The following is a 27257-nucleotide window of genomic DNA, read 5'->3' on the forward strand; positions in this document are numbered from 1 at the left end:
CCGGCTCAGGCGGCAGCGGGGAGAGCAGCGCCCGGAGCCCGCGGCACCCGGCGGGGCCGAGCCAGTGAGCGCCGGAAGCTCCCGTCGTGCCGCGCTACCCGTCATGGCGCTGGAGGTGAGGCGTTGTCGGGTCCGCGCCGCTTCTCCGGCGCCCCGAAGGGCCGAGGAAGGACGAGGAGCGAGGGGGAGAGGCGAGGGCGGGTTCGTGCGCTCACGTCTTTTTCTTCTAGGTGTCTTCTGAGGACACGCTCGTTCCGACATGGCTTTGATCAGCCTGAAAAGCTTCCACTTCTGTTCACCCGGCGCACCAGCGAGCAGGCGTATTTTGATGACCCTAAGCAAAAGCTTGAGCTTCGTCAGCGAACGGCGAAAGCCCCAAAGCTATCGTGCCACGGCCGTGAGGGTGCTGTGTTCCAAGGACAAATGTCGGGATGTGTTTTGTCGGAAAAGCCACGTGCAGCTGCGGATGCGGTCCCTTTCTGTTAATGAAAGCGTGCATCTCTGTAGGGATACGGGCAGCAACGCTAAGGCCGGCGAGCGGTGGACGGAGGAACAAATGTTCTTCAGGACTTTGAAAAACCTCCGTTCGTCGCAAGAGATTTTTAAGTTTCTTCGCTCCTTGGAAGTTATGTCTGATACTATGGCATCGGGAGCCCTGCAGAGGATTTCTGAAGTTGAGGTGGATGACAACGGCCTGAAAAACCCTGAAGATGTGCTAGAGAATGAAGTTTTCAGGGCATTATGCTTTCAGTTTGAATTTCAATCCTCAAAATTGTCCAACAGTGGGCTGCTGAATGCACTGCAAGCTTTGATAAAGCTACGTGTAGATCCCCAGAGTACACTGATAGCACGCTTGCTTTCAGAGAGTGAAGAGCGGCTTGCTAACAGAAAGCTGACTGTTGACAATCTCTGCTCTCTTGGAGAGAGTTTGCTCGAGTTGAAAGGCCCAAGTTATGCTGTGCTGGAACAGATTGTGAGCCGCATGCAAGAAAAAGACATTGAGAACTGGAGTCCTAGGGAAATGGCGATGGTTTATAAGATACTGCAGGTGGTGGTTGGGGAAAGGGAACACTGGGACTTGCTAAACAGAATGAACAGTGCCACTTTAACCATAGCTTACCAGCTGAGTCCAAAGTTCACAAGTGTAATTCTGAATTCGCTGGTGGCTCTCCATCAGACTCAGGTAGTTCCCTTAATCTTAGCACTATGTAAGCATTCTGGAAAGCATGTTCCTCACTTTACTGATGATGAGTTGGTAAGCGTACTGGAAGCCTTCCTGTTCTTTGGACACCGTGAACAAATTTTTACAGAAGCACTGGAAAAGCATGTTCCCAAGTCCATCCCTACTATGCATCCTGAAACTGTCAGCAAAGTCATGCAGTACTGCTGTCAAAAGAAGATCCTTTCAAAGCCTATCTTGGATGCAGTGGCAGAAGGTTTCATTTCTAATGCTGACAGCTTTACCACTGACCAGATTACTGAATATATTGTCCCATTCGGGACTTTAAACTACCTCCCTCCAAATGCTTCTTCCTTGTTTAGGAAGCTTGAAACAATACTACATGCTCGTCTTAGTCAGTTTCAGCCTCACGCCTTGTTGAATCTGCTGCACTCATGTGTTCTTATTCAGCGTTATCCAGTGAATTTTCTGCCAAAAATATTTAGTCCCTTTTTCCTGCAACAGCTGCAAGGTAAGAAGCGGTGTTTCTCCACCAGCACTCTCCATTTCTCACTATTTTATGGTATGTCTAATCCTGTCAAAACAACCAGGAGCTGATAAGGGTGACTGGAGAAAAGTTATCAGGAGGCTTCCCTGATAGTTGCAAAATGCACAGTTGCAATTGCCTTTCAAGTTCATCATTCAGTAGAATTTGAAAATTGCGCTGCAGTCTTAAACAGAGATTTCAAATTCCACAAAAATTCTATTTCAGTTAATCATGCCTTTCCAAAAAATACCACCCCTCTGATTTTCTCTGTAGTTGTCCTTCATCTTACAGACATTTTTTAGATGCTTCTGCCGGGCTGCATTGTGTCCAGCCTTTCAGGTGAGTTTAAAATAGAACCGGGACCTCATCTATCAATTTTCCTGTTCTGTCCTCTCAGGATACAGATTATTGTATTTTTGCTTTCAATTTGGTTTTATTTCCCTTCCACATTGTTTTGTAATCATCTTCTGAAAACTAAAAGAGATACATGGATAAATCTGATAAAAGATATTGTGCAGTGCATAATTTATGGCTTAATTAAATAAAAATAAGCCTGTAAAACATAGTAGTGTCATAATATACCAGCCTGTCCTTAACTGCTGGCTTTTATTTTAAAATATCTAGATAAAAATATGAATTGTGTTCTAAGGCTCGTATACTTTACTGATTCATAAAGATTGGTGCTTTGCCCTGCTTTATAAATTACTTTGTGCTTTAATGTGGTTACATGGTGCTTCTTCCCGCTGGCACCGTATCTGCCAACTACACTTCTGACGTGGTTCTGCTCTATGCCCCTCTTTGTTCCATGCCCTGAGCTCCTGCCTGTAGTGAGCACTACAATTCCTCATCCTCAGGGTTTCAGGAAGAAGATGGAGATGCGTAATTGTCCAAGACTTCAGCTGAAGTTTATGCCTTCCTGTAGAACATCTTGCATTTCTCAGATCTTCCGTTTTTTGTGTGAAAGATTCTGACAGCCCCAAGATCTTGCTGACTGTATATTTCTCATGTTGATATTTCTGTAAATCAGTTCCTTATTTTTCTAAATAAATTATTTCATAGCTGATCTTTGTGTTCATTCATATAAGGATGAATACAGCTGCACGTTTAACTGAATCTCTTTTCCTAATTTCTGCATGACAGCATGTGTGAAGTTACCCTGCTGAATGTAAACCTGTAAACTTGAATATTGTTGTTTCAGCTCAGCCACCTGGTTTGGACAGAGTTGTTGCCTCCCAGCTAACACAGCTTTTTCTAACCATTACCCTGGAGTGCCCATTTTATAAGGTACGGTAGATACAAAACTGGAACTGACATTAAAAGCAGGTGATGATGTCATTAGGTGTGAGCACATTGATAGAAGCTGAGGGCTGTCTTTGCAGTAAAAACATTGGAATTGAATAAAACAGCCTGTATTTCTTGGTGTAAATATGAAGTGTTGTTACTTGTTTGAATGACTGATCCATGTGTCTGTTTGAAAGAACTGACTAGCTATAAGTTCAAGTGCATTCTCTGTATTTCTGTGTATTACTTTTCCATCAACTATTACCTTTTTTAATGTTTGGTTTGTAAAGTCTTGGAGCACATAAAAGATCAGCCACTTTGATGTTGGCCTGATGAAGAGGAATGGAAACAGTTGTGCATTTCTCATGAGCAATAGGTATTATTCAGCATGATAGCACAAAAGCTTGCTGAGGATGTTTAGGGGTGGGGGTGATTGGTTGGTTGGTTTTATTTTCCAGCAGGCCATACCTCACGCTGAGGTCTTCATCAGACATAGCTTTGAAATGTACCAAGTAGATTTTATTACATTATTGCAGAATTATTTTGTAATTGCCAAAAGTTTATCTTGCCTTTTCTTTTGTCTGATTGGGTTTTCTGTCATTCTATAGGGTCCCAAACTCCTTCCAAAGTATCAAGTAAATACCTTTCTCACAACTCATGGTTTTCTGGATGTTCACCTCTTCAAAAAGGTAAAGAGTGGACTACTATATTTACTGAAAAAAAGAATATATTTTTCATCAGAAGTATCAACACCATATTTCTATACAGTTGGTAAGTAACATTAGTTTTTTAAACTAATTAAATGTGTACTTATGCTATCAAAAATTCCATGTATTTTCTAGAAATAGAAAAAAAAATATTCCCTTTGTTTGCATCCTTAACTGTGCAAATATGGAAAAAGTACACTGGAATGCAAAGAAGGCTCTGTGGAAGGTTTGAAATAGGAACTTTAACTTTGCACTTACAGTACATGCAGCAAATACCATACCTGTACCATTAATGAAGCTACAGGCCTTGGCCTGGCTTTTACAATTGTTTATGAATCTGGACACAAGCAAGTTATTTTTCTTGAGTTCTACCTGCCCCTTTTATAGATAAATATGTAAGTGAATGGGACACTTTTCTGCAACCCAGTCTAGGAAACCCCTGCTAGCAGGTGGTTTGACCAGATGATCTCCAGATGTCTCTTCCAATCCCTACAATTCTATGTAATTTTCGAAGTGACTTTTAACAAGGAGAGAAAATAACTGCAATGTTTACTCACCTGGACTGCTCTGAAAATAGCTGCTAACTCAGCTGTAATTTATTTTTACTGCCAGCTTCCCTTTTCCTTGTAAACAATTGTTTTCATTTAAAGCAAAATGAAATGCCACCATGGCAATTGCCTAATCTTTCTGCTTTGGTGGTGAGTAATGAAAGGGAGAGCTGGAGGGCTGGCAGCTCAGAGCATGAAAATCACAGTAAGATGTTTGTTACATGAAATGGGTTTTAATTTCTCTCATGATTTCATCTATACTAGATATTGAGATTAAATTAGATGAAGAAGGCTTTATGTTGCCTGCTACTCAATGTGAAGAAGTACACACACGGTAAGAGAATAAAACATGCCACAGGTAAAATGCTGGTTAACACTGGTAAAGAGTATCCAGGGTAAACCTCTGGCAAAAATAAAGTTACTTGGAATTTTGCATTGATCTCAACAACATCAAAGTTTCACATTACAACCAAAGGCAAAAAAAGACAAAGCTGGTAAAATGAGAGATCTGTACTTTTTCTTCACTGTCTTGCCTCCTGACTACAAGGTGTTAGATAATTAGTCCCTCTACCCAGTGACAGTTAGGATCAAAGAGGTGTTGGTCTGACTTATGTTAATCTATTTTGATCATGTTTAATTATTTTGCAAATTAAAATCAAATTAATTGGGAGTGCCTGCAAGGATTTAGCACAGTCTTTATCAGTTTTACTTCACAAATACACTTCTCTAATAGATCCTCTGAAGTAAGATTATTTGCCACAGATGCCATTTGCATCAAAAAATGCATACATATTTAAAAGAACAAGCTAAACACGGATTCTTTTGAGAATCCCTAGATATAAATTTGGGCACCCTTCCTGTGCTGTGGTTGCAACTGCAACCAAGTAGGAAAAAACATGGTTGCAGTCCATGATGCTTGCCAACCACATATACAGGTTTAATTTGAATCACTAATATATTGAATAAATTTAGCTGCTAGATATTTCCAACATGAGACAAGTATTTTGCTTGTTTCTCCTGCTGGAAGAATTCAAAACAGCTTACCAATAGTAGTGTTAAAACTATCAAATTCTTATCATTAACTTGTGTGGAGATTTTTGTTTAGAGCATATAAGTTTGCTTTTCAGATAAGTTCTGCTAAACTTCAGTCTTTCCCCTCCTTCCCTCTGAGTAATTTATACTGTCCTAAAGTAGGCAAATCCCATCCTGCATTTAATTCTAGGAGGCGTTTGGGAATAAGAGGAGGTACTGTCTCATTCTTGTTAGGAATTACAGCAATTCTAGTGACTAAGTGAACTGACTTTTCTTCTGTGCTTGATTTTAGAATTGCTCTCTGTGTTGATGGTCAAAATAGGTTTTGTGTTAATAGCCATAATCTGCTGGGAGAAGAAGCTATTAAACAGAGGCATCTTCAGTTACTTGGTTATAAAGTTGTACAGGTAAAGTCCCCTGACAGTTTTTACTCTGGCTAACAAAACAAGTGAAAAATGATTCTTATGTAATGTTTAAAACTGTAGTTGCAATCACTTCCTAAGATAGGTATAATACTGCTCTTTCTACATGATGTTCTCTTTGCCTAGATTTTGCCTATTTGAGAGTTCATTACATAAATTCTTTTTTTTCTTGGATGAGTTAGTACTTTCTGCCTATACAAATAGTGACTGCTTGAAAGAATATTTATCTGCACTGATGATAGTTCAAATTTTGACTTAACTGAAAGCATTAAACAGTTTGGAAGGATCATGGAGTGGAAGTGACCCTGCCATGGGCAGAGACACCTGCTAGAACAGGTTGCCCAAGGCCCCATCCAGCGTGGCCTCAAACACTTCCAACACAACTCTGGGCAACATCTTCCAGCACCTCACCACCCTCTGTGTGAAGAGCTTCTTCCATAGATTTAATCTAAATCTACCCTACTTTAGCTTAAAACTGTTACTCCTTATCCTGTCACTGATAAGAATCTGTCTCGAGCTTTCTTGTAGGCCCTTTTAGTTACAAGAAGGTCACTATAAGTCTGCTTGGAGAACTTCTTTTCTCTTGGCTGAACAGCCCTAATTCTCTCAGCCTGTGTAGGAGAGGTGCTCCAGCCCTCTGACATCTTCCCAGCTCCCTTCTGGATGCACTAAAAAGGTTGGGAGTTTTCAGTTCAAAATCTGAATTTGGAGTTTAGAAACAAGATATAAAAAAAGAAAAAAAGGAACTGCTTTATATCAGAAATAACATTTTTTCCAAAGCAGAGTGTATCCTTTATTTTTCCTGTTGAAATAAATAGGGATATATTTACCTATGAGCACATGCTAGACTTTCACGTTTTGGTAAGCTTTTTCCCTTTATAAGCACTTAGCACATAAGCCTAACTACTTTGTATTTAACTTAGTTTAAACTGTAATAAACATCACTATTTGCTTTGCAGTAACCTCTATTCATTTCCCCCAAGACTTACAGATCAGTAATAAACTTAGGAGTAAATGTTTTATTTTAAAATGCAACTCTGATGTGTAATTGCATGTCTATTTAATCAATGTTAAACTTACTCTTTTTGTTTATTAAAATATATTTCCAGCAATCATTTTGGTTTCATTTCCAGGTTCCATTTTTTGAAGTAGAAAGTATAAAATCTTGCAGAAAAATGGCAGAATATCTACACAAAAAAATCTTTCCTCATACATATGGACATGGCTGCTGACAATGGAGAATACCACTGTATCACAGCTTGACCTCCTGTACCATAAAGTGTACATATTGTGCATGGGAGAACAATTCTAATAACTCCATGTCAGATGATTTCACCTTCTGAATGTGTGACCTTCCAATATTTGGAACAATTAATATGTAAAAAGTAATAAAAAGCAACATATTTTCTTAAGTTTTATGTAAATATTTCTTACATAGTATTAATAGATAAAAGTACCAAACAGACACTACTACATTTTCCTTGTATTTTCACTTGTTTTAAATCACAACTGTCAGTGGACAGATAAAGCTATTTAAGGTTATTAGCTGTTGCTGAATGTACAAAATGTACCGTGTTATGTACCAATCAATCAGGTTTTTTTCTTGACAGTATAATAAGAAATTATACAATTTATTCCCAGCTTTTTGTATGTTGTTTCCAAGTGTTTTAGAAAACTAAAATTTGCAGTAAGTGCACAAGCATCAGTAGCTTATTACACAGATTTAGGAGCTGTAGAGTGCTGATCACTAAATAGCACTGCTTTACAGAAAATAAAATTTTTATGAAGGTATTCTTTTGACACTGAGCATTAAAAGAAGTCAGTCACACACCTGAATGAGAAGTCATAGGATTAAAAACATGTGAAAAACATTCGAACCTGAGGGTGAGATGATACTGAAAGAGAAGTAGGTGACATAAGCACAGATAAGTAAACTAATGCTGGTATCTTGTAACTTACACTCCTTTGGTGGAAATCATCTGGAGATGCACGTTTCTCACATTGGCCAGAAGGTGGTAGTGTTCTCAAACGTTTTAGTTATTTGAACACAGATGGTTTGCAAGTATAGTGAGACTATTTGAATGAAGTAATTTGTACTGCCTGTACCAAACTAAAAATAACGTCTATAGAACATGGTCATATTTTATCTCACTTGTGATACCCTTGATAAAGCATTCTGGTGGTGTTAGAAAACATTCCTTTCTCACTTCATTCATACTGTGTGTGATTCCTTTTCATTTAATGCTGCTGGATTTCTTTAATGAAGTATTCATTGTTGAAAAGGAACGTAGCAGTTTCTGCCCTCTTATCCACAGCCATTACTCACTGAAAGAGGGGACATTACAAGCCGTAAATACTGAAAGTGCCAAACACCTCTAAGAATGGACTGCTCTGTATAATCAGCTCCTCACATCATACCAAATGCTCTATCAATTGCCTAGTTCCCTGCATATCCAAGGCCCTACAGGAAGTACTTATTTGTATTATTTTTTCCTAGCAGACTCATTTCCTATTTAAGTATCTGACAGAAGTACAGTGTCAGTCAATGCTGTGGCTTTCCAATCCTTCTTAAACAAGTGTGATCGGTCTGGCTAAATGTTGATATTGAACAGTATCAATATTGCTTCAGCTTTAAACAACAACAGGATCAATAATGCTGCAGAACCACAAGGATGCACACCCTGCAGAAGATGTTTCTTTTCCTGAAAATATCTTAAAACTCCACTACTAGATTCAATGAGAATAGAAGGAAGAAGGTGTTTAAGTGGCTTTAGACATTTACCTCTAGACATACTTTTTAAGTGACTTGTGTTGTTGGGTTTTTTTTAATCCTTTTTACCAAACTAATGAGTTATTGCTCTCTTTGTATTAGAGCACTGGTCTACAAAAGTGATTCTTCTTGTGACAGATCAATCCCTCTGACAGCATTTTTCTTAACTGATGTCAGCAAAAAGGATGCCTAAAATAATTTAAATCAAAATTTTAGTGTCTTCTTACATGCTAAGCACTGAGAAGTTCCCTTTAACTTCACTTCCACTTGAACTCTAATGAAATTCCTCAGTACTTTTAGAAATCAGATCTTTATTTACTTTCTCATCCACTTTGGAAAATCTAGGTTGAATTACTGATTGAATTACTGTTCTGCAGAAAAAAAAGAAAAAATATGTTTACAGATTTTGTAGGGATTAAGAACTGTAAGTGTTAAGAAAGTATTAATACCCCGAGGAGCAAAATTAATGTTCATTCAGTGAACAATTATGTAGCTACTGCCTGAAATAGCACAGATGTCTGTTGACCCAACAGATTTAATTTCCAGTGTTGCTTCCTAAAATGTTCAGCTTTTGTGGATGTTCTACATGAGACTTCTAAGAAACTAAAATGAGAAAACATAGATTTGAATCAGCATGAGGAAAAGTGCAGTTATTTCATATAAATCATTTTCATTAATGAAAACACAGAAGAAAAAGGCAGAAGCACTATTCTGCATTTTGACATGTTTCTTTGCAGACAAATATTGCTGGCAATGTTAGCACGGATCCAGTCTTGGAGAAGGTTTTTCCAATAAGCACGTAATGCCATTTTTCCTGTAGAATTCTGCCTGCACACAATTAATCCTTGCATGACTTCGGATCAGCTGCTCCGTGTGCTTACTTCTGTGTCTCCCATACTCTGAAGATGACAAAACAGCGACAGGTCTTGCCATTTCCTGTGAAAATGTAACACTCTCCTTATGAGGATATCACAGAGTGAATACTTGGCAGTTAACTACTGCTAAATGTACTGTGCCTGGGGGCAAGAGAACAGATGGATCTGTACAGCATCTGCTATACAAAGGTATATTTATGTAGCAGTGATCTGCACTCTCATGTTCCATTCCTAACCTAGTCTGTTTTTTTAACGTATATTAATAGTATCACTGGATGATGAGAAGACGTGGAATTGTGCCACACCACCACCTAAGCTACATACACACACACACACCCATCCACCCACCCACCCACACCCCTACACACACAAAACATACACACCCTCACACCCTGTGTGATTACTGGCAAAAGTAAACACCACGTTACTGGAAAATGGCACAGATTTCATTGTTTCTTTTTCTTGTGCACTGACTTGCACAAATATGAAAACTAAAGATTTGAATACCTTACTCCAGGAGGACATGTTTGCACAATTCAGTGAAACCACGACACACACACACAAGAAAAAAAAAAAAAAAGGCCTAAATAAAAACTGCACAACCACTATTGGCCCATGCAACCTTTCCCCAAGGGACATAAAACATATGCTATTGGATTTGTGCACAATGAAAGGTTTTACTAAAACAGTTTGTAGCTCCAAGATTACAGAAATAACTGCTCTGCAATAATAAGAAGTGAAATTGTTAAAAAATAATCCATCCAAAACAAGATTATTCTAAGCCTGTCCTTAATAAAGTGCATTTTAAGTGGCCATACAATTACTATCTGCAATCTGCAGTTCCTTCCTGTGCTGCAGCAACAGGGAGCTCTGGAGTCAGAAGGGAAAGGCAGGCAGGATTTGTTTGTTTTGCTTTCCCTAGCCAAAGGTCTCAGATTTATCAGGCTGCTTGTATGTTTGCACACTGGCTAACACAATAAGCCTTGGTCCCCAGTGTATTTGCCTAGTACTACAACATAAATAACATCTACAAGGAGAGCCAAAAACGCAGACCCCTCACCACAGCTGAGGTGCACATAAATGAGCTCTTTGCTACAACACAAGTCTGAGTCATATTAAAATTTATGATAGCACATAACCTCTGAAGCACATGAACCACCACATTTCCTGTGAGAATGCAAGATGAAGCAGAGGTACAAATAGCCTCATAGCAGCGCAGTCAGGTGTAACATAACCTGAAAGATGGACAAATCTAAATCTAAGATTGTTGGAAAGATGCTATAAGCCTTTTTTTTTTTCCCCCCAAATAAAAAAGAAGCAGCAACCATTCTTCCTTCAACTCTCCTGCCAGCTCACCTGCTTATCTTGCACTGCCCCATTAAATGCCATTCAGTTCACCAACTTTGAACCCCACCAGAACAAAAATAAAAATAAAAAAAAAAATCAACAGATGAGAAGAATAGCAGGAAAAGAAACATCAGACCATTTTGTCCCCCTCTTCCCACCTGTGTATAAACACTAAAGAAATTACAGAATCATTCATAGAGTCATAGCAGAGTTTGGGTTGGAAGGGATCTTAAAGACCATCTAGTTTGAGCCTCTGCCATGGCAAGACAACTTTCATTCTATCCAGTTGCCCAAAGCCCCATCCAACCTGGCCTTCAACACCTCCATGGATAGGGCATTCACAACTCCTCTGGGCAGCCTGGGCCTCTCTGCCCTCTGAGTGAAGAATTTCCTAACATAAAATCTAAATCTACCCCCTTAAGTTTAAAAATGTTACCCTCTGTCATATCACTGAACACCTTGATAGAGTCCTTCTCCAGCTTTCTTGTAGGCCTCCATTCAGCACTAGAATGCTGCTCCTTCTCTTCTCCAGCCTGAACAACTCCAGCTGCCTCAGCCTGTTTTCATAGGAAGGTGCCCCAACCTTCTAATCATCTTAGTGGTTCTCCTCTGGATCCACTCCAACAGGCGCATGTTCTTATGATGGGGACCCCAGAGCTGAATGCAGTACTGTAGGTAGGGTCTCACAGAAGTGGGGCAGAGAGGGGAATCACCTCCCCTGCCCTGATGATCGTGCTTCTTCTCGTACATTTCAAGACACAAGAAGTTTGCTTTCTGAGCTGCTGACTCATGTTGAGCTTCTCGTCAACCAAGACCCCTAAGTGTTTCTCCCTCACGCCTGGCCTACTCTGTATCTGTGCTTGGGATTGCCTCAACCCAGGTGTAGGACCCGGGCCTTGTTGAACTTTACAAGGTTTGCATAGGCTTACTTCGAGACTGTCCAGGTCCCTTTGGGTGGCATTTCTTCCCTTCAGCGTAATCTGCTGAAAATCTGCTGAGGATGCACTCAGTTGTACTCTCTATGTAACCAACAAAGATGTTAAATAGTGTCAATCCCAGTACTGACTCTAAGGAACATCACCTGTTCCTGGTTACTTGTGGTGTGCAACATGATGTCAGGTAACAACTCTTTGCAGCCATCCAGCCAATTCTTTATCCACCAACTGGTCCATCTGTCAAACCTAGGTCTCTCCAGCTTTAGAATCAAGGATGTTGTCCAAGCTGGTATCAAATGCTTTGTACAAGTCCACATAGATGACATCAGTTGCTTTTCCCTTATCCACCAGTGTCGCAACCCCGTCGTAAAGGCCACCAAACTTGGCAGGCATGATCTGCCCTTAGTGAAGCCATGATGGCTATCATCACCTCAGCTTCATGTTTTCCATGTACCTTAGTATAATCTCCAGGAGGATTTGCTACATGATCATACCAGACACTGAGGTGAGATTGTAACATCAAAATAGTCTTCGCTGGCCAAAAAGGATTTTGCTTGCCAATGACAAGTAGTAGTATGTGATCATAGGTAGTTCATTTTTCCTTTAAAAAAGTAAGATTAGATTTTCAGCATCCTTGGTAGCACAACGCTGACTATGCAGCAGTATTCCATGATTTTTAAGGTTCTGCATTAAGCAGATACCAAATTTTCCACGGTTGGTTGGAAAGTATCCCATTATATGCCTTCACAGCATGTAATTCTATCACTGTTAACACTTGAAATCAGCAACAGCAACCATGTGCAAACACTCTCGCTCTAGTCACTGCATTATGTGCAGCTAAACTGAGCTATCTATGATTGTACTGTTGGATTCCCAGGGTGTGCCCACGCTCTGCAGGAAAGGAAAGGCTTGCTTGTAATGATTTGGTTTTTTTCCACTTCAAAGAAAGAAGTGTACTGTGAAGAATTCCACCTGTCTCCTTTCAGCATTGTATTAGAAAGATGTCAATTTTGGCATTTTTATTTATTATGTTTCATAAAATAGTTGGTATTTTACAAGGTCTGTGAGAGCCATTGAGGTAACTAAGGAGCAGGATCTGAGTACGTGACCTGCATTTAGTTATGGGTAAGTCCAGTGTTGGGTGCCATCCCATGCATGAGGATCATGTTGCATCATTCAACAGCTGTGGCTTTGATGTGCCTCCATGCTAATTAAAGGACTGGATTAAGGGACACCTGTTTAGAACAGTTCCCAGGCAGTCACTTGTGTGCACTGCCCAGCAGGACTACTCTGCATTCTGGCCTATAAGCATTTGCTTCAGCAAGTAAACTTTTAAAGAAAGTGACTTGCTGGTACTGAATGGAAGCAAAATCTGAGTAAGAAAGAAACCGTTAAGATGCTGCATTAATAAAATTGTTTTTACACAAATGTCTCACTCGGATATTGGGTTTGATGCTGGCTAGGTGGTGGAGGGATTGGCTCATTTTTCATTAGATTGGTCATTTACATGGCTTTTGGCCTCATGCAGATTTGCAGGTGAGATACTAGGCAGGAGGAGATAATCTTAAGGGGCACTTCTGTGATTCCTTTGAGTGTACCTAATACTCCCTGCACTGTCTGATAGAACTGAAGGGGATTATGACTGTGCAGTAAAATGTCTGGCATGTATAGCTGCTAGTTAAAGGAATTATAAGCAGTGGCCTTTGTCCCAAAATCTCAATAGTTTTACTTCACAGCAATTACAGTAATTTCAAGTTTTTCTCTTTATCATATCTAACACAGGAAACAATTCTTAGTCTATCATCATTTTTCCTTCTTATTAATCCACTGCAGTTTCAAGGCCATTAATACACAGAGGTTGTGCCTTATCTTTTTTTTTTTTTTGACATCCTCTGTGTCTGTGTGTGTGCATATGTATGTATTATTCATATGCTACAAAGAAAAAGCATATCTTTATATCTAAGTATATAGATTATAGTATTCCTATTTTCAACGCAGCTGTTCAAAAACATGTTTGCATACTTCCTTACTTATCAGACTACACACTAAACTCAAATTCTTCTGTCCTTGAATGCTTTTGCTTCACTTAGCCTTTTCCAGGCATGTCTGTGGCTGTCTGATTGACCTCTTCTTTGCACGAGCTCCCTACGAATTCCCTTCCTGCAGGGCAACCTCTTTTAGAGACTTGGGATGTCTCACCAAACATGGGTTCACACTGTAAGGTTCAGGGAATGGGGATATCACAGGACTGGGGTTAAGGTGGAGTCCCTAGCTCCAGCCCTCTCAGGTACAAGTTTTCAGCATCATAAAAGTAGATGCAGGACAACCACAATTGCAAACTCAGGAGAGGCAGAGACTGATCACTGAAACTCCGTAACAGAGGGTTTGGCTCCCTGCGCACATCTCTTTCCCCTACTCTTTAACTAAAATAAGGTTTGTGATCTGGAAATCTACAGGACACAAAGAGCAAGAGCTAGCTCAGGTGTCTTCACTTATTTCCAGCCATGTCAAGATGAATGAAGTACCTTTAACAAAAATAATTTTGAAATTATTGAAGGTTTACCTCATCATTGATGTTAAGACCACGACTCCTTGCATGTTCTCTGTCGCATCGGTGAAGTTTTTCATTGTAACCCTCTGGTCTTTTAAAAATGGAGTCGTAGGTGGAAACCCCTCCTGCCTTTAGAAAAGGAGAAAAAATGGCTAAATAATAGTCCTCTTTAAATTCATATGATATAGAATACATACAGAGGATTCAATAATAAAGCAGTGGACACATAACATCAGAGTATGACAACTGTAACACATCTGAGCTGCCATTAGCAGGCTCGGGTCATTCTTCTGAAATAATGTGCAATAAAAATACTGAATAATATGTGATTTTTTATTTTTTGATCTGTCCATCTTTGAAATTTCCCTTCTGGCAAATTACCTCAATTTTTCCCTCCAATCTGTTGAAACTTTGGAACAGAAAATCGATTTGGAATGAAAAATGTGAAGGTGCCCCACAGTGGAACCGCCATTTAATTTCTAATTAAAGCAGAACCGAGAAGAGCTCAGAAACCTGCCACAGTGGTAATCCTGTAATCTCTCATACATGAAAATAAAGTAAACCACAACGCAGAACATTGCTGTATTTATGATATCTGTTGTCAGTTACAGCTGAATAACATGAAAGATCTGATCTGCTAAAAAATGCATTCATGAAATCTAATTTTTAAAAAAGTGGAGGAATTTCAAATACAAAAAGCATTCTCATGAAAAGGACAAAATCCCCTGCTGTAATATGCTGTCAGTTGCTTATGTTCTTCATTAAAAAGTCAACGGATTACTGGTTTTATACATGACGTTTTACAAACCAAAAAAAATTGTGCATTTTCTTCTGCCTTTTTTTTTTTTTTTTTTTTTTTTTTTCCCCTTTAACCTTTAAATGTTATAGTGTGCTTAATTTAGCCTTTGGAGAATTCATGCCCTTTGAGACTCACCATTACTGTTCTCCAAAAACATTCAAGTCAGGGCAGGTCAAGAAGGCTCCCTCAGAAGGAAATCTCAGGCAAGAATGCTAGCAATGCATCACTGTAATCACACGTTTCTATTGGAAGCACAGCTGTACTACTTGATTCTGCCAAGAGGTGGTTTGATTTGCAATCTATACATCCCTTCATTCCTCAGAAATGATCAAGTCTCACAGAATTTCAGGCATATTCAAGAGCATCTTGCATCTGATTTGCTACTTTCATTATTCCCATGCTTCCTTGATTGTCCTCTCCTCTCCACATTACCAGTTTTGTTTAGAATTTCGGTAGGCATCTAATCTCTGCTCACTATTGGGAATGTTACTCGCTCCTTTGTTTTTCTTCATGTGGCATTATGTGTCTATTACTTGTTACCTGTGTCAGAGCAGATGATTTTTTCTGAAACTTGCAGATAGTAGCCAACCTGTTAAGAGTTAGCGCTTGTCCCTGGTCATCTATTTAAGTTCTTCTGTACAGAAACAATTCTATGCTCAAAATCCTGCCTCTTTGCTGTTATTTCCCAATTATTAAATGCAGACTTACTAGGACGAGGTGGAGGGGCATCCTCTGTGTACTGCTTCTGGGGCTAAGCACTTTGCATTAATATACATTAATATACATTAATATTCCAACCACACAAAAAGTAGATAAAAGCTTTTTCTGTATCACAGAAGGGGAAGCAGGACAATAAAATGGATATAATAACTTACATAAAGTAGTACAGGGAGTAGTTGTCAGCCAAAGGATTAACAAGTGGAAATTTCTGGCATTGGGACACATGCTAGAACATCTTTCTCTATTTCTCTCTGCTTTGGCCTCTGACATGCAGGTTTCATTTTCTTAAGTATTTTTTTTTTTTTTTTTAAATACATTTTTATTTACAAACCTTGTCACTGGGAGTGTGAAAGCAAATTTTGTATTGTAAACCAAAGTACCAGCATATGGTTGTTAATTCCATGCAGATTGAAGAGCCATTCTCCCTGCCAGCTCCATCAACCCCAAATACACCAGCCAAGCCCTCTGACCTTCCCTAGGCCTACTCCTGTTGTTCTCTGCCTTACCACACTCTGTTATGCACAACACCACCTGTGCTCCTTAACATCTGGCATGTTCCCAAAGCGATGCTGAAATCCACAGGACTGAATCTAAAATGGCAAATCTTGTCTTTCAACAATGCCACGCAAACAGTGCTGGCAAAATAAATAAATAAATAAAAAGTGTCACAGAATCACTAGGTTTGGAAAATATCGCCAAGATCATTCGGAACAACCATCAGCTCATCCCCACCAACCATGTCCTTCAGTGCCACGTCCACATGGCTTTTGAACACCCCCAGAAACCGTGACTGCAGCACCTTCCTGGGCAGTCTGTGCCACTGCCTCGCCGCTCTCTCTCTGAGCAGAAATTACTGCTAATATCCAACCTGAATCTCCTCTGGCACAACTTGAGGCCATTCCCTCCTGTCCTACTGCTGTTACCTGGGAGAAGAGGCTGACCCCCACCTGACCACAGAGCTCCTTTCAGGGAGTCGTAGAGATTGATTAGGTCTCCCTGAGCCTGCTCCAGACGGAACGATTGAGCTTCTGTCCTTCATCACTGTGCAGCCACTGAGCAACCTTTTATCTGCCTTCTGCACCATCCAGTGACACTTTCCTTTACTACCTTTCCCCCCTCAGCCTGCAATTCACACCCTGGAAACGCCAAACCTCCTTCTCAACCACAAAGTGCTACTGCCCGGTGCCCTGCACTGCCCTACCCAGCCGCCCCTCACCTGGGCCACCCGGTGGAAGTAGCTGAGCTCCGCGGGACCTTCCCGCCGGGGTGGGATGTAGCTGAAGGCTGACAGAGAGGAGATGGGAGGCGGGCGCCTCCTCCCCAACCCGCTGCCGCCTTCCTCCACGTCCCCTCCTTGCTCCCCTGCGCCCGCTATGGCGGCGGACGCCATGTTGCCGTTACCCGGTAACGCTCTGCCGTCTCTCGGCACCGCGGAACGGGTTGGCAAGGGGGAAAGCGGCAGGCGCAGCACTCGGGGTGTGTTTATGTGTGAGGCGGTTTGACAACGCGGAGCCCTCGGCCCGGGCGAGAGCTGGTCACGTATTAAACCTGGAGTCGCACACTGACGAGCATGATGCGCGAGGTTTCAGCTCGGCTTTAAGCAGCAGTCTCAGAGCCTCCTCACTGGGCAGCGTGCCCTGCTCCCAGCCCAGCGCGGCCTCCGACACCTTCCTCCTTCCAGCTCCTGATTCATTTCTGTCTCTGGAGGCTGGGAAAGCAAATGAGAACAAAGCTGGACCAAAAGAGATTTTTATTTATTGATTTGTTTTCCCCAAGGGGATCTTTTGCACTTTGCCAAAATTCCCTTCCGTGGGAGCATTTTCACACTTGGAGAGGCTGAATAACAAACACACCAAAACATGGTATTTCCAACAGAACGAGGCATCTGCATCTTGAAGAACCTGCCAACACTCAGTGCCAAGCTAGGCATGTTTTTCTGAGTTTTAGCCCTTTCAGGTTGATTTGAAATCTTGCATGCTCACTTTGGGGCACTGACAGTGAGCAACTCCCAGCTGCAACTTCAGTTAAGTGATTAGCTCTAAAATTGCTCTACCCCAGTAACACCTGGCTCCTAGTTTCAATATTCATTTATTTGCTTATTTTATATTAATGCACACGTGTAACTGACTGTTCTCTTTCCTCCTGTACTGCTTGGGGATATGTGACTAGCTTCATTTTGTGCCCTGGCACAGGCTGCCCAGGGCAGTGGCCACGATACCAACCTGGTGGAGTTCAAGCGGTGTTTGGATCTGCCCTCAGACATATGGTCTTGTGTTTGGGTAGTCCTGTGTGGAATCAGGAGTTGGACCCAGTGAGCCTTTTGGGTCCCTTCCAACTTGGGATATTCTATGATTCTATAGTGTTGCTACTCTTTTTGGCAATTGCAGTATTAGTGTCATAGGTGCAATACTGCCATTATTATAATTGTTAGTATTTTTTTGCAAGCTGTTTTGAATACCTAAATCGATACCTAAATCTTCATAACCAATTCCTGTAGGCATCTTGAGCCCACATTTGATGTAAACTTCCCATTTCTACTATACGGCTTCCATTCTCCATTCACTAATAAACTGAAAAATGTAACTAGCATCTTGCTTCTTTTCTAGTGCAATGGTGAGAAATTTGTACTCTGTAGACTTTTAATCATTCATGACAATTTCCATCTGCTTATCTAATAATACCCCTCTACCAATTTGGGTTCTCCTTGTAACATTAGTCAAATTACCACAGAATATGTGAGCAGTGGAGTTTTAAACAATAGTTGTCTGACATCAGCTTCCTACACAGAGATGCCACTGTGCAAGTGCTGTTTTGTAGTTTAGTACGAGCACCAAGTGACTGCAAACCATAAAAAGCAGTTCAGCTGAAGCTGTAGCTGTAAATACAGCCACAAGAAATTGTTCACTAGAAGTCTAAACTAAGGTACACAGGATTCCTGAAGTCACATTTGAAATGTTTCTCTCTGATTCTGCTCTCAGTGTGGCAGACAATAGATTTGAAAAGATGAAAGAAGAGGTATTTGCAAGTTTTCCCATCAGGGTCAGGTAACCTCTAAGCAGCAAAGTTGAGACTGGCGCTGTGAAGAAGCAGCAGGAAGCAGTCATAGGTGACTCAATACCTATCTCCAGGACTGGTGCATCCACCTGCTGGGTTTTATAGACATGGAAAACACTTCAAGACAAGACATCTATGATCTGGTGCGAGTTGGTTTCCACCTATCTCAGTGGGGAAAATGTTTCTTATCCTTTAACTTGGCAAGACTGATTGAGAGGACTTAAACTAGGATCGATAAGGGAAGGGGATACCATTAGGAGCACTGGGGTTATGCCAAAGGATGATGTGGCACTCTCTGAGGCAAGGCTAATGGGATCATCTGTGTCATTCCAAAGAACACAGCATATTCAGGAGCATTCTGAAATGCTTATATACTAATGCACATAGTATGAGAGACAGATGGGATGAACTGGAAGATTTGCTCCTCTCCCAGAGCACTGATATCATTGTGAGACTTGGAGGGATGAGTCCCATGACTGAATGCTGGGATGGAAGATTTTCAGCTGTTCAGGAGGCATAGGCCAAGCAGGCTGGGGGGAGGTGTTGCATTGTACATAAGGGAGAGACTAGACTGAATTGGTCATTGACGTTAGGGATGATGTGGCAGGGAGCTTCTGGATGAGGATTAAGGAGACAGGTAACAAAGTGGAAGTTGTTCTAGGTGTCTACTGTCTACTGCCCACCCAGGACAGTAGCATAGATGAGCTATAGGCAATTAGGGGATTTTTTGGGATTGATTATCTCGTCCTTATGTGAGACTTCACCTTCCCAAACATAAACTTGGAATATCATACTATTATGACAAGTATGTCTGAAAATTTCTGAAGCATGTGTAAGATAACATCCTGTCACAAGTACTGAGTGAACCAACTATAAGAGGAGCCACCCTGGGTCTGTTGTTTGAGAATAGGAAAATCCTCCTGGAACTAGGGCAAAAAAAGAAAATATATGAGCTTTAGAAGCAAAGTCTGGCTTCAGAGGGAGAGTACAAGGTGGCAGTTTGCATCTGCAGGGAAAAGAGTGAGAAAAACCAAAGCTTATCTTAGTTGACAGTGGCTACTGTGATGTCAGATACACAAAAAATATTTTTCTAAGTATGTCAGTAGCAGCAGGAGGTCTAAGGAAAACACTGCACTGATACTTGATGGTCAGCTAACAAATAGGGATGAGAGAGCGGAGAAGGCATTGAATGACTTTTTGCCTTAGTTTCTAGTATTAATGATAGATCTTGGACTGCCTGGTCTTTTGTGTTGAATGACTGTGACCAGAGAAGCCGTGACTTTCCATCAGTAGTCACAGAATTGTAAGGGCATGAGAGAAGATCCAGGAAACTACAGACCTAGTAGTCTGATTTTGGTCCTGAAAAAGTTATGGAGAAGGTTATCCTGGGGATACTGAAAGGTATTTAAGGCACATAGCCAAAATGGAAAAGTCCTCTAACCACTTGGTGGGTGAAGGAGAGGCATTGCACATATTCTTTGATACTGTCTCTCATGGCATCCTTTTGGACAAATTGTGCAATGGTGTGATAAACAGGTTCACACTATGCTGGGTGATGATCTGAATTTTAGAGCTTAAAGTGTCCTACATGTGAATGGGGCTACATCAGACTGGCAGCTGGTCAGTAGCAGCTGGTCAGTAGAGTACTCTTCAAGGCTCGGTTCTGGGGCCAGTCCTATTTAATGCTTTTTATCAGTGATCTAGATGCAGCTCAATGCATCCTTAGCAGGTTTGCTGATGATACTAAACTGGGAGGTGGTGTTGACTCTGGAGGGATCAGAGGGATCTAGATAAGATTGGAAGATTAGATATGATCAGTAGCATGAATTACAACAAAGGAAAATGCCAGGTTCTGCAACTGGGATGGATGCAGGTACAGACTGGGAGAAGAATGGCTGGAGAGCATCTCAGGAGGAATGGCCTTGGGGGTGTCAGTGACAGCGTGAGCCAGCAGTATGCAATGGTGGACAAGTGGACAAACTGCATTTTGGGGTCCACTGAACACAGCATAGCCAACTGATCCAAGGAGGTGATTCTCCTCGTCTATTTAACACTGATGTGGCCTCGCTTTGAATATTACATGCAGATCTGCTGCTCCACAGTATAAAATGAATTTTAAGGTCCTTGAAAGCATCTAGAGGAGGGCAACAAGGCTGGTAAAAGGACATTTGGGCTGTGTAGTCTGGAGGAGGCCGAGGAGTGACCTCATTGCTCTCTGCAGGTCCCTAAGGAGGGGAAGTGCAGAGTGAGGTGCCAGGCTGTAGTTCCTGGTCACCAATGACAGGACACGTGGGAAAAGCACAAAGCACGCCTTTTTTTACTGTAAGAGTGATGAAACATTGGAACAGACTTCTTAGAGAGGTGGTTGATGCCCTATGGCTTTCAGTTGATAAGAAGCATTTGGACAATGCCCTCAGTAAGATGCCTTGGCTTTTGGTGAGCCCTGGAATGCTTTGGCAGTTGGGCTAAATGATCTCTGAATGTTCCTTCCAACTGAACTATTCTCTCACTTCTGCTCCCCTCCCTACAGCTTTTATACTTATAACAATGTCTCAAAGGCAGGATGAGTGTTCTGAAATATCAAACTGGTTGTTGGAAAAACTTAGCAAGAAAATTTGTCAAATTAATTTGGTGAGGCAAATGGTCAGAGGGGAGACGATGATGAGACAGAGATGGTGACAGGATGGACCCAAGAAGACAGATGACATGTAACTAAACAAGCTATTGAAATGCAGAAAAAACACAGTAGCAGTCTTCTTACTGCAAGGTGACATACCTGTTTCAAGCTGGTGGCACTTACAGCAGAGATGGCTAGGCAGCTGTTAAATCATAGCTCAGCAATTCAGTTCCTCTCCTTGCTGTTTGGCCTCAGCATGTATCAAAAAGCCATGTATTCCTGAGCCATGAAAGAGAGACAGCCTTTCCAACAAATGCTGTGAGGCATCATCCTTGAAAAAGAAGCTGAAGCACAGATGACTCTAAAACTGTCCAGTTTCTGCTGTAATAGGTTTGGTCCTCAAGTCAAGCCATTCATCTCACACAAGTGCTTGTTTCTTTAAGGCCCTGAATGAGTGACAGACTGTCTCTTGCAGGAAGAAAAAAAACCTTCATACTGAAGTACAACCAAAAGGAAAATTAATTATCAAAGGACAAGGTAATCATCATGTAAAACTAAATCCGTCAGCATATAAACATTCCTGATGATATGCCTAATTGTTTGTCCTGATACAAGGTTCTGAAAACAATATGACAGACTTTCAACACCTCTGCCTATGAATGTGCACAGCCTTCTGTTTAGAAATGAGTAGGCTGAACTGCTACCTGCACCGCAGTGGAAAAAGGTAAGGTCTGTAGATAGTTTATGAAGTAGATAAACCATTAAAGGAATGTGAAGAGAATTAATAATGCTTTGCATACAGGATAGATAGGATGCTGATGTTTGTTTCTGGAAACAGCATTTGAATAGCATTACTTTACAGGTGATCACAACTACTTCTGTAGTCAAGAAAAATATCTGCAAGCCTAGTCTTCCTTCCTGCCCCTTGGTAGTCCTCCATAAATTGGCACACAGCACTGTCTTTGATAAAGAAATGCAGCAGGCTCCCAAAGTGTTCATGTTTGGGTTTCATTTTCCCAGATCACAGTGAATCACGCTTATATTCCTTGTGTGGCTGCTGCCTCATGTTGTGGAGCACTCTTGCATTCTGCTTTTTGAAACTCATGACCTTGGTGACTCGCTAGCGACCTGCAAACTGCAGCATCAGCATGGAAGCCGTAGAACTCAAACCTTAAAGTTACGCAGAAAATACGATCATCAGAAAACTTTCAAGTTATACAGTGACACTCAAGTAGCGTTATATCCAGTTACTGCGGAATATAAAATTTCTGCAGGAGAGGAAGAAGGAGGATCTCTGGGTCAGTCTATATAGGGGAAGAATAAAACAGTATAGACAGTAGATGTAAAGTGCTTTGGAAGACAAAAAATATTTATTGGATACAAATAGCTTCTTGGCACTAGAAAGATAATAATACTCAGCAACTAAAGGCTGGAGAAAGGATAATATGCACCCTTCTTTGGGCATCATACTACATGTATATTCATCTTTTGCCCATTTTTTTGTTCTTTAGCAGGATTTGGCTACACAGTAGCGAGAGTTAGAATGCAAGTACAAAATGAGAGAATACCAGAGTATTACAAGGGCACCAGAGTGTCACAGACAAGGGCATTATCAACACGTTCTTGGAGGGCACATACTTAGCTTTACACTTCATTGGACCGGTCAGCTCACAGCTATTCAAATAATTTAACGTTTCATGGGTTACAGAAATATTATATAATTTAACTTTTATAAAAATTATAGAAACAAGTCTATCAAATTAGGTACACAGTTTACTAATGGTGCACAGAATGTGCAAGATGCAAATGAAAACAAAACCCTGAATGTACAGATTATACCTGACAGTTGCACACAGATATGACAGTACAATATAATCAGCTTACAGGGTTTTCATTCACGGTAAGAAATGATTGCTTTGACCTGTGATAACACTAGAACGGTTTTAAAGGCTCAGAGTACATTCAAAATCTAAGTTGTTCTCTACTTTTCCCAATGTAATTTAATTTTTAATTTGAGAAATTTTAAAAATTCAAGGTGTCTATTTCATTTCAAATGTAGACATTTCAAGACTGACTGCTATTCCAATTTGCTAGAGGGCAGCTGGCGGCTGTTGGTAACCTCGCCACCCTCAATGAGACTGTGCAGCCTGATGCCATTTGTATTGGGAATATTTTGGGAACTCCTTCTGAAAGGACACCAATGCAATACAAATGTATATAAATGTTTCACGAATATGGAATCTGAAAGATTGTTCAATGAATGCTCTTTACATTTCAATACCATGACAGAAAAAATATTATAGCTATATTTTTGAGTGTGAGACTTATTAATTTTGGTTTGTTAGCCTGTTATCATGACTAAAAACATGTTAATATCAAGTACCGATAATGGCAAAACAAAAATAATCTTTGTAGTGCCTTCAAAGGAGCATGTTTACCTGCTTTTTCAGTCTCTCACATTTGCTCACCTGTGAAAATCTGCAAGTTACTATTCAACAAGATTTAAATTGATCTTGAATATCCACAAAATAGCAATTTTTTGTATCTTCAAAAATAGACAGACTGTATCAATTATGTTCTGATAAATTTGATTATTTTAAATATCCCATGAAATTGGGCACTGTAAAGATAAGTGAAAGGCATGCAAGGGCAGATGAGGTGGTCAAAGTACAAAACACAAATGTTTCCTCTTTCCTACATCTTCTCTTAGTTACTGTTTAAGCACTGCAGGCCCATTGTAGAGTAGCAACACTGCTTATGTCTCCAGTATCCTCCAATTCGTTCTCATTCATGTCTGGAACTTGAAGTCTTCTCTGTCACCTAGGGACCAAATAACTGCAAAGTGCCTAGGATACTAAGAAAGACTGAAGACAAAAGAGTTGATTCAATTTCTGAAAGGCAGAAGCAAATCTTACAGATATTAATGACCTAAGCTGAGGAGATAGCTGGCCACAGCCTGCTTCAATATCTAATCACTGAATAAAATACAGCAGCTGCAGCAGAAGATGCTCAGGTGTAGAGGTATAGAAGCCACAGAAGGAAGCAAAACTAAGAGACAGCAACAGTAAGACAAATTACATATAAACCTTTAATGAATTAACCTTACAAAAGACAATTGCTTCAAAACATTTGACACGTTTGTACAAAACTATTCCAGCACTGTTAGTTCTCTCTTCAGAAAGAATGCCAGCAAGCCACCCAACGTGTCCCTGGCTATGAGATGCAACTGGTGATCACATCCAACTCATGTGTGGATCGAGTAAACCTATTTACAAATACTGTATGCTTTAATACCAGATTAGTGGATGCTATTGGGGAGCGACTGTATTTTCCAGAAAACACCATGCATCAGGAAATAGTATGCACCCCTAGCTTTATTGCCTTTTTTCCCCACATTTGTCACCAACATCTCGTTTTAGTCCTTTCAGGATGAGTTACCTCCTTTTCCTATTCCTTCTTTTCTTGTCCTGGAATAACTGTGCAAGTTGCAGTACAATCTTCCAGTCCTATAGTGTACATCACAACTGTCCTTGAACATAGGAATATCAAGGTGCAAAATGATGGCTCATGGGACTATTCTGCAGCCATATTAAAATAAGTGCCACATATCAGAAAATAGCACGCATGTTAAGGGCCAAAATGTAGTTAAAAAGTGCGTGATACTTTCCTGAAAATATGGTATCAATGACATGTACAAGCATTCTTCAAGATGCCACATTCCCTTGTGAAAGGGATCTCGTCATTTCTGTATGTACAAAGTATGTCTTCAGTTCTCCTTTTCCTTTTACATTTATGATTCCTCTGCAAGTGCTCATGTACCCCAGTGTTTGCAGGACATTGTTCGTCTCTTCTGTAACCTGCGTCAAGACAAAACCAACACTGAAAAAAGAGTGAAGCAGAATCACCTTGCAGAATATAAAGAAAATATCTGTCCTGACTAACAGGACTAGTCAGTCTAACTGACTGTGAACCAAAACTGAAGCAGTGCTGCCATTTCAGGTGCAAGTACACCAGGGCAGAGGTTATTCATCAACAGCATCAGCTTTCTCAGACTAGCTGTGTTTCTTTGTGAAGCAAACAAGTATTTGTAGATATCACTGCTCTGAGATCCCTCCTATTTTCAGGCTTGGCCAACACCTAGTAGGTAGCTCTGCTTTTGCACTGTTTACTTCTGAATGGTCTCAATCACAGAGTCTGAGTGGTGTCAGTCACATACATGGTGGGATACCAAAGTGCTGCAAGGCATACCAGGAAGAAAATTAAAATGTGATCCCTGAATATGAAATCTCTGGAAGATTAGTAAATGAAGGTCTTTTCTATACAGGTCTGTCATAATCTATTCAGAGATAGTAAACCATAAAGGTTATTAATCTGCACGTTTCAACAAAATAACATTTCATCACTGCTTTATGGATTTAACTTGATATATGTAGTTATGGACATTTTTCCTTCAGAAATAATTAACATCAAGAATACCCTTCACAAATAATGTAGCTAATATTTTACCAGTTTAGAAATTCAGAGAATACAAATGTGATTTTGCCCAACACCCCTCTTAAATTGGTGCTACGTTTCTAGGAAATGCATAATTTCCTCCATTGTATTCCTCTGTAGGGTGAATATAAAGTTTTATTCTCTTCCCATTTTTCTTCCATGAATTTTAATTCTTTATGTTCCTGACTGAAATCCATTTCTTCTGAAAGGTCATTTTTACGGTAGGCATCTTCAGCCCCCAGAATACAAACCCTTTGGTGTACAAACATATGATGATTTTTAAGCATTGTTAAGATAAATACCGGCACCAAAACAAGACTACCTGTATTTTGTCTAAGACACCAGTGCTGTCCATCCTGCTGGCCACATTTACTGTATTACCCCAGATATCATATTGTGGTTTCTGAGCTCCAATTACTCCAGCTATTACAGGTCCATGGTTAATACCTGAAAAACATAAAAACTTTATGTTGTAAAAGAATATTTACCAGATGATGACAAGTAGCGCACCTGGCAACTTATCAAGTCAATGGACACCACAGTATTTGGCCCATGTTGATTAGTGGGTACAGCAACTGATAGCCTGTTCACAAATGTTTTATCAACCCCTTATGGCAAGAGAATGTTATAGAAATGTCAAAAGTTAATCTAACTTTAGTTTTACAACTCCTTTCTATCCTGAATAATTTTGATATTTTCAACCTTTACTACATGGCATGAGAAACATTCTGCAGGAAGAGCAGCTTCCTCTGGGAAAACAGAAACACTGAAATTTCTTATTTCTACTTTCAGTGAAAAGGACTTCTATCTGAAATAATCAATAGTCAAATCAAATGCATTTTAAAGTACTCTTTGCTTCATAAATGTAGAATAAATTACTGTGCATAAACTGCAAGGATTTGAATCCTTGTTCTGAAGGCTGGATTGCTTATATTATCTTCAATAGTTGTAGTATATGTATTCCTTAAGCATAGAGTACAAATAACAATTTGCTAGTTCTGAAATGCAGATGCTAAGAGAGAAGAATGACATAGTATAGTTCCCATTCCATCCTGGGCACATTTTCTCTTGTGGTCAGTTTGCATCCTGTGTTAAGGGATGCAAAGGAACTGACTTGTATGCTTCTAGTAGGGAAGCAAAGCAGGAGGCAATATCAAAAGCACTGTCACTAACTAGCATCAAATGCACTATAATTAAAATTACACTTACCAACAAGCAGGAAATATTCAGTGAGAAATGTACCCTGCCGTGATGAACAGTCTGGATTTCTAAAATTATCCCCTAATCAAAAGATCACAACTGACTTCTACTTATTCCTTGACAGAAACCAGCAATAGAGATATATCTATGCAGTGAAATTAAAGCAAAACTGTAGCATGGAGGCACCTTAGAGCAGCCC

At 40.3% G+C, this 27257-nt stretch overlaps 3 protein-coding genes across 7 annotated transcripts in view; 1 reads left to right on the plus strand and 2 right to left on the minus strand.

Moving 5' to 3' along the window:
- Nucleotides 1-3: 3 nt before the first annotated feature.
- On the plus strand, nt 4-7108 carry FASTKD3 (FAST kinase domains 3). Of its 4 annotated transcripts, none has more exons than XM_052703903.1 (7): nt 4-115; nt 231-1691; nt 2905-2990; nt 3596-3758; nt 4507-4576; nt 5567-5681; nt 6830-7108. In XM_052703903.1, exons 2-7 carry the CDS (start codon nt 260-262, stop codon nt 6926-6928), a joined length of 1965 nt encoding a protein of 654 aa, XP_052559863.1. In that variant the 5' UTR covers nt 4-115; nt 231-259; the 3' UTR covers nt 6929-7108. The 4 variants fall into 4 exon arrangements, with proteins under 4 accessions (XP_052559863.1, XP_052559864.1, XP_052559865.1 ...); XM_052703904.1 differs by lacking the exon at nt 6830-7108 and adding an exon at nt 6225-6811; XM_052703905.1 differs by lacking the exon at nt 4507-4576.
- An 896-nt stretch (nt 7109-8004) lies between these two features.
- Nucleotides 8005-17669, minus strand: CFAP90 (cilia and flagella associated protein 90). Its single transcript, XM_052703924.1, has 3 exons — nt 16910-17669; nt 14187-14303; nt 8005-9402 (listed from the first exon to the last, which is right to left on the minus strand). Exons 1-3 carry the CDS (start codon nt 17081-17083, stop codon nt 9223-9225), a joined length of 471 nt encoding a protein of 156 aa, XP_052559884.1. The 5' UTR covers nt 17084-17669; the 3' UTR covers nt 8005-9222.
- A 6769-nt stretch (nt 17670-24438) lies between these two features.
- The window catches only part of ADCY2 (adenylate cyclase 2), a 203536-nt gene continuing 200717 nt past the window's right edge, over nt 24439-27257 (minus strand). For both annotated transcript variants that reach the window (XM_052703931.1, XM_052703930.1), the window contains 2 exons: nt 26181-26305; nt 24439-25221 (listed from right to left, as the gene is read on the minus strand). In XM_052703931.1, coding sequence (XP_052559891.1) covers nt 25069-25221; nt 26181-26305 — 278 coding nt within the window. In that variant the 3' untranslated portion in view covers nt 24439-25068. The remainder of the gene's footprint in view (nt 25222-26180; nt 26306-27257) is intronic.

The sequence above is a fragment of the Tympanuchus pallidicinctus genome, unplaced genomic scaffold (assembly GCF_026119805.1).
Source record: "Tympanuchus pallidicinctus isolate F22 unplaced genomic scaffold, pur_lepc_1.0 scaffold5, whole genome shotgun sequence".
In the NCBI taxonomy this organism is placed as follows: Eukaryota; Metazoa; Chordata; class Aves; order Galliformes; family Phasianidae; genus Tympanuchus; species Tympanuchus pallidicinctus.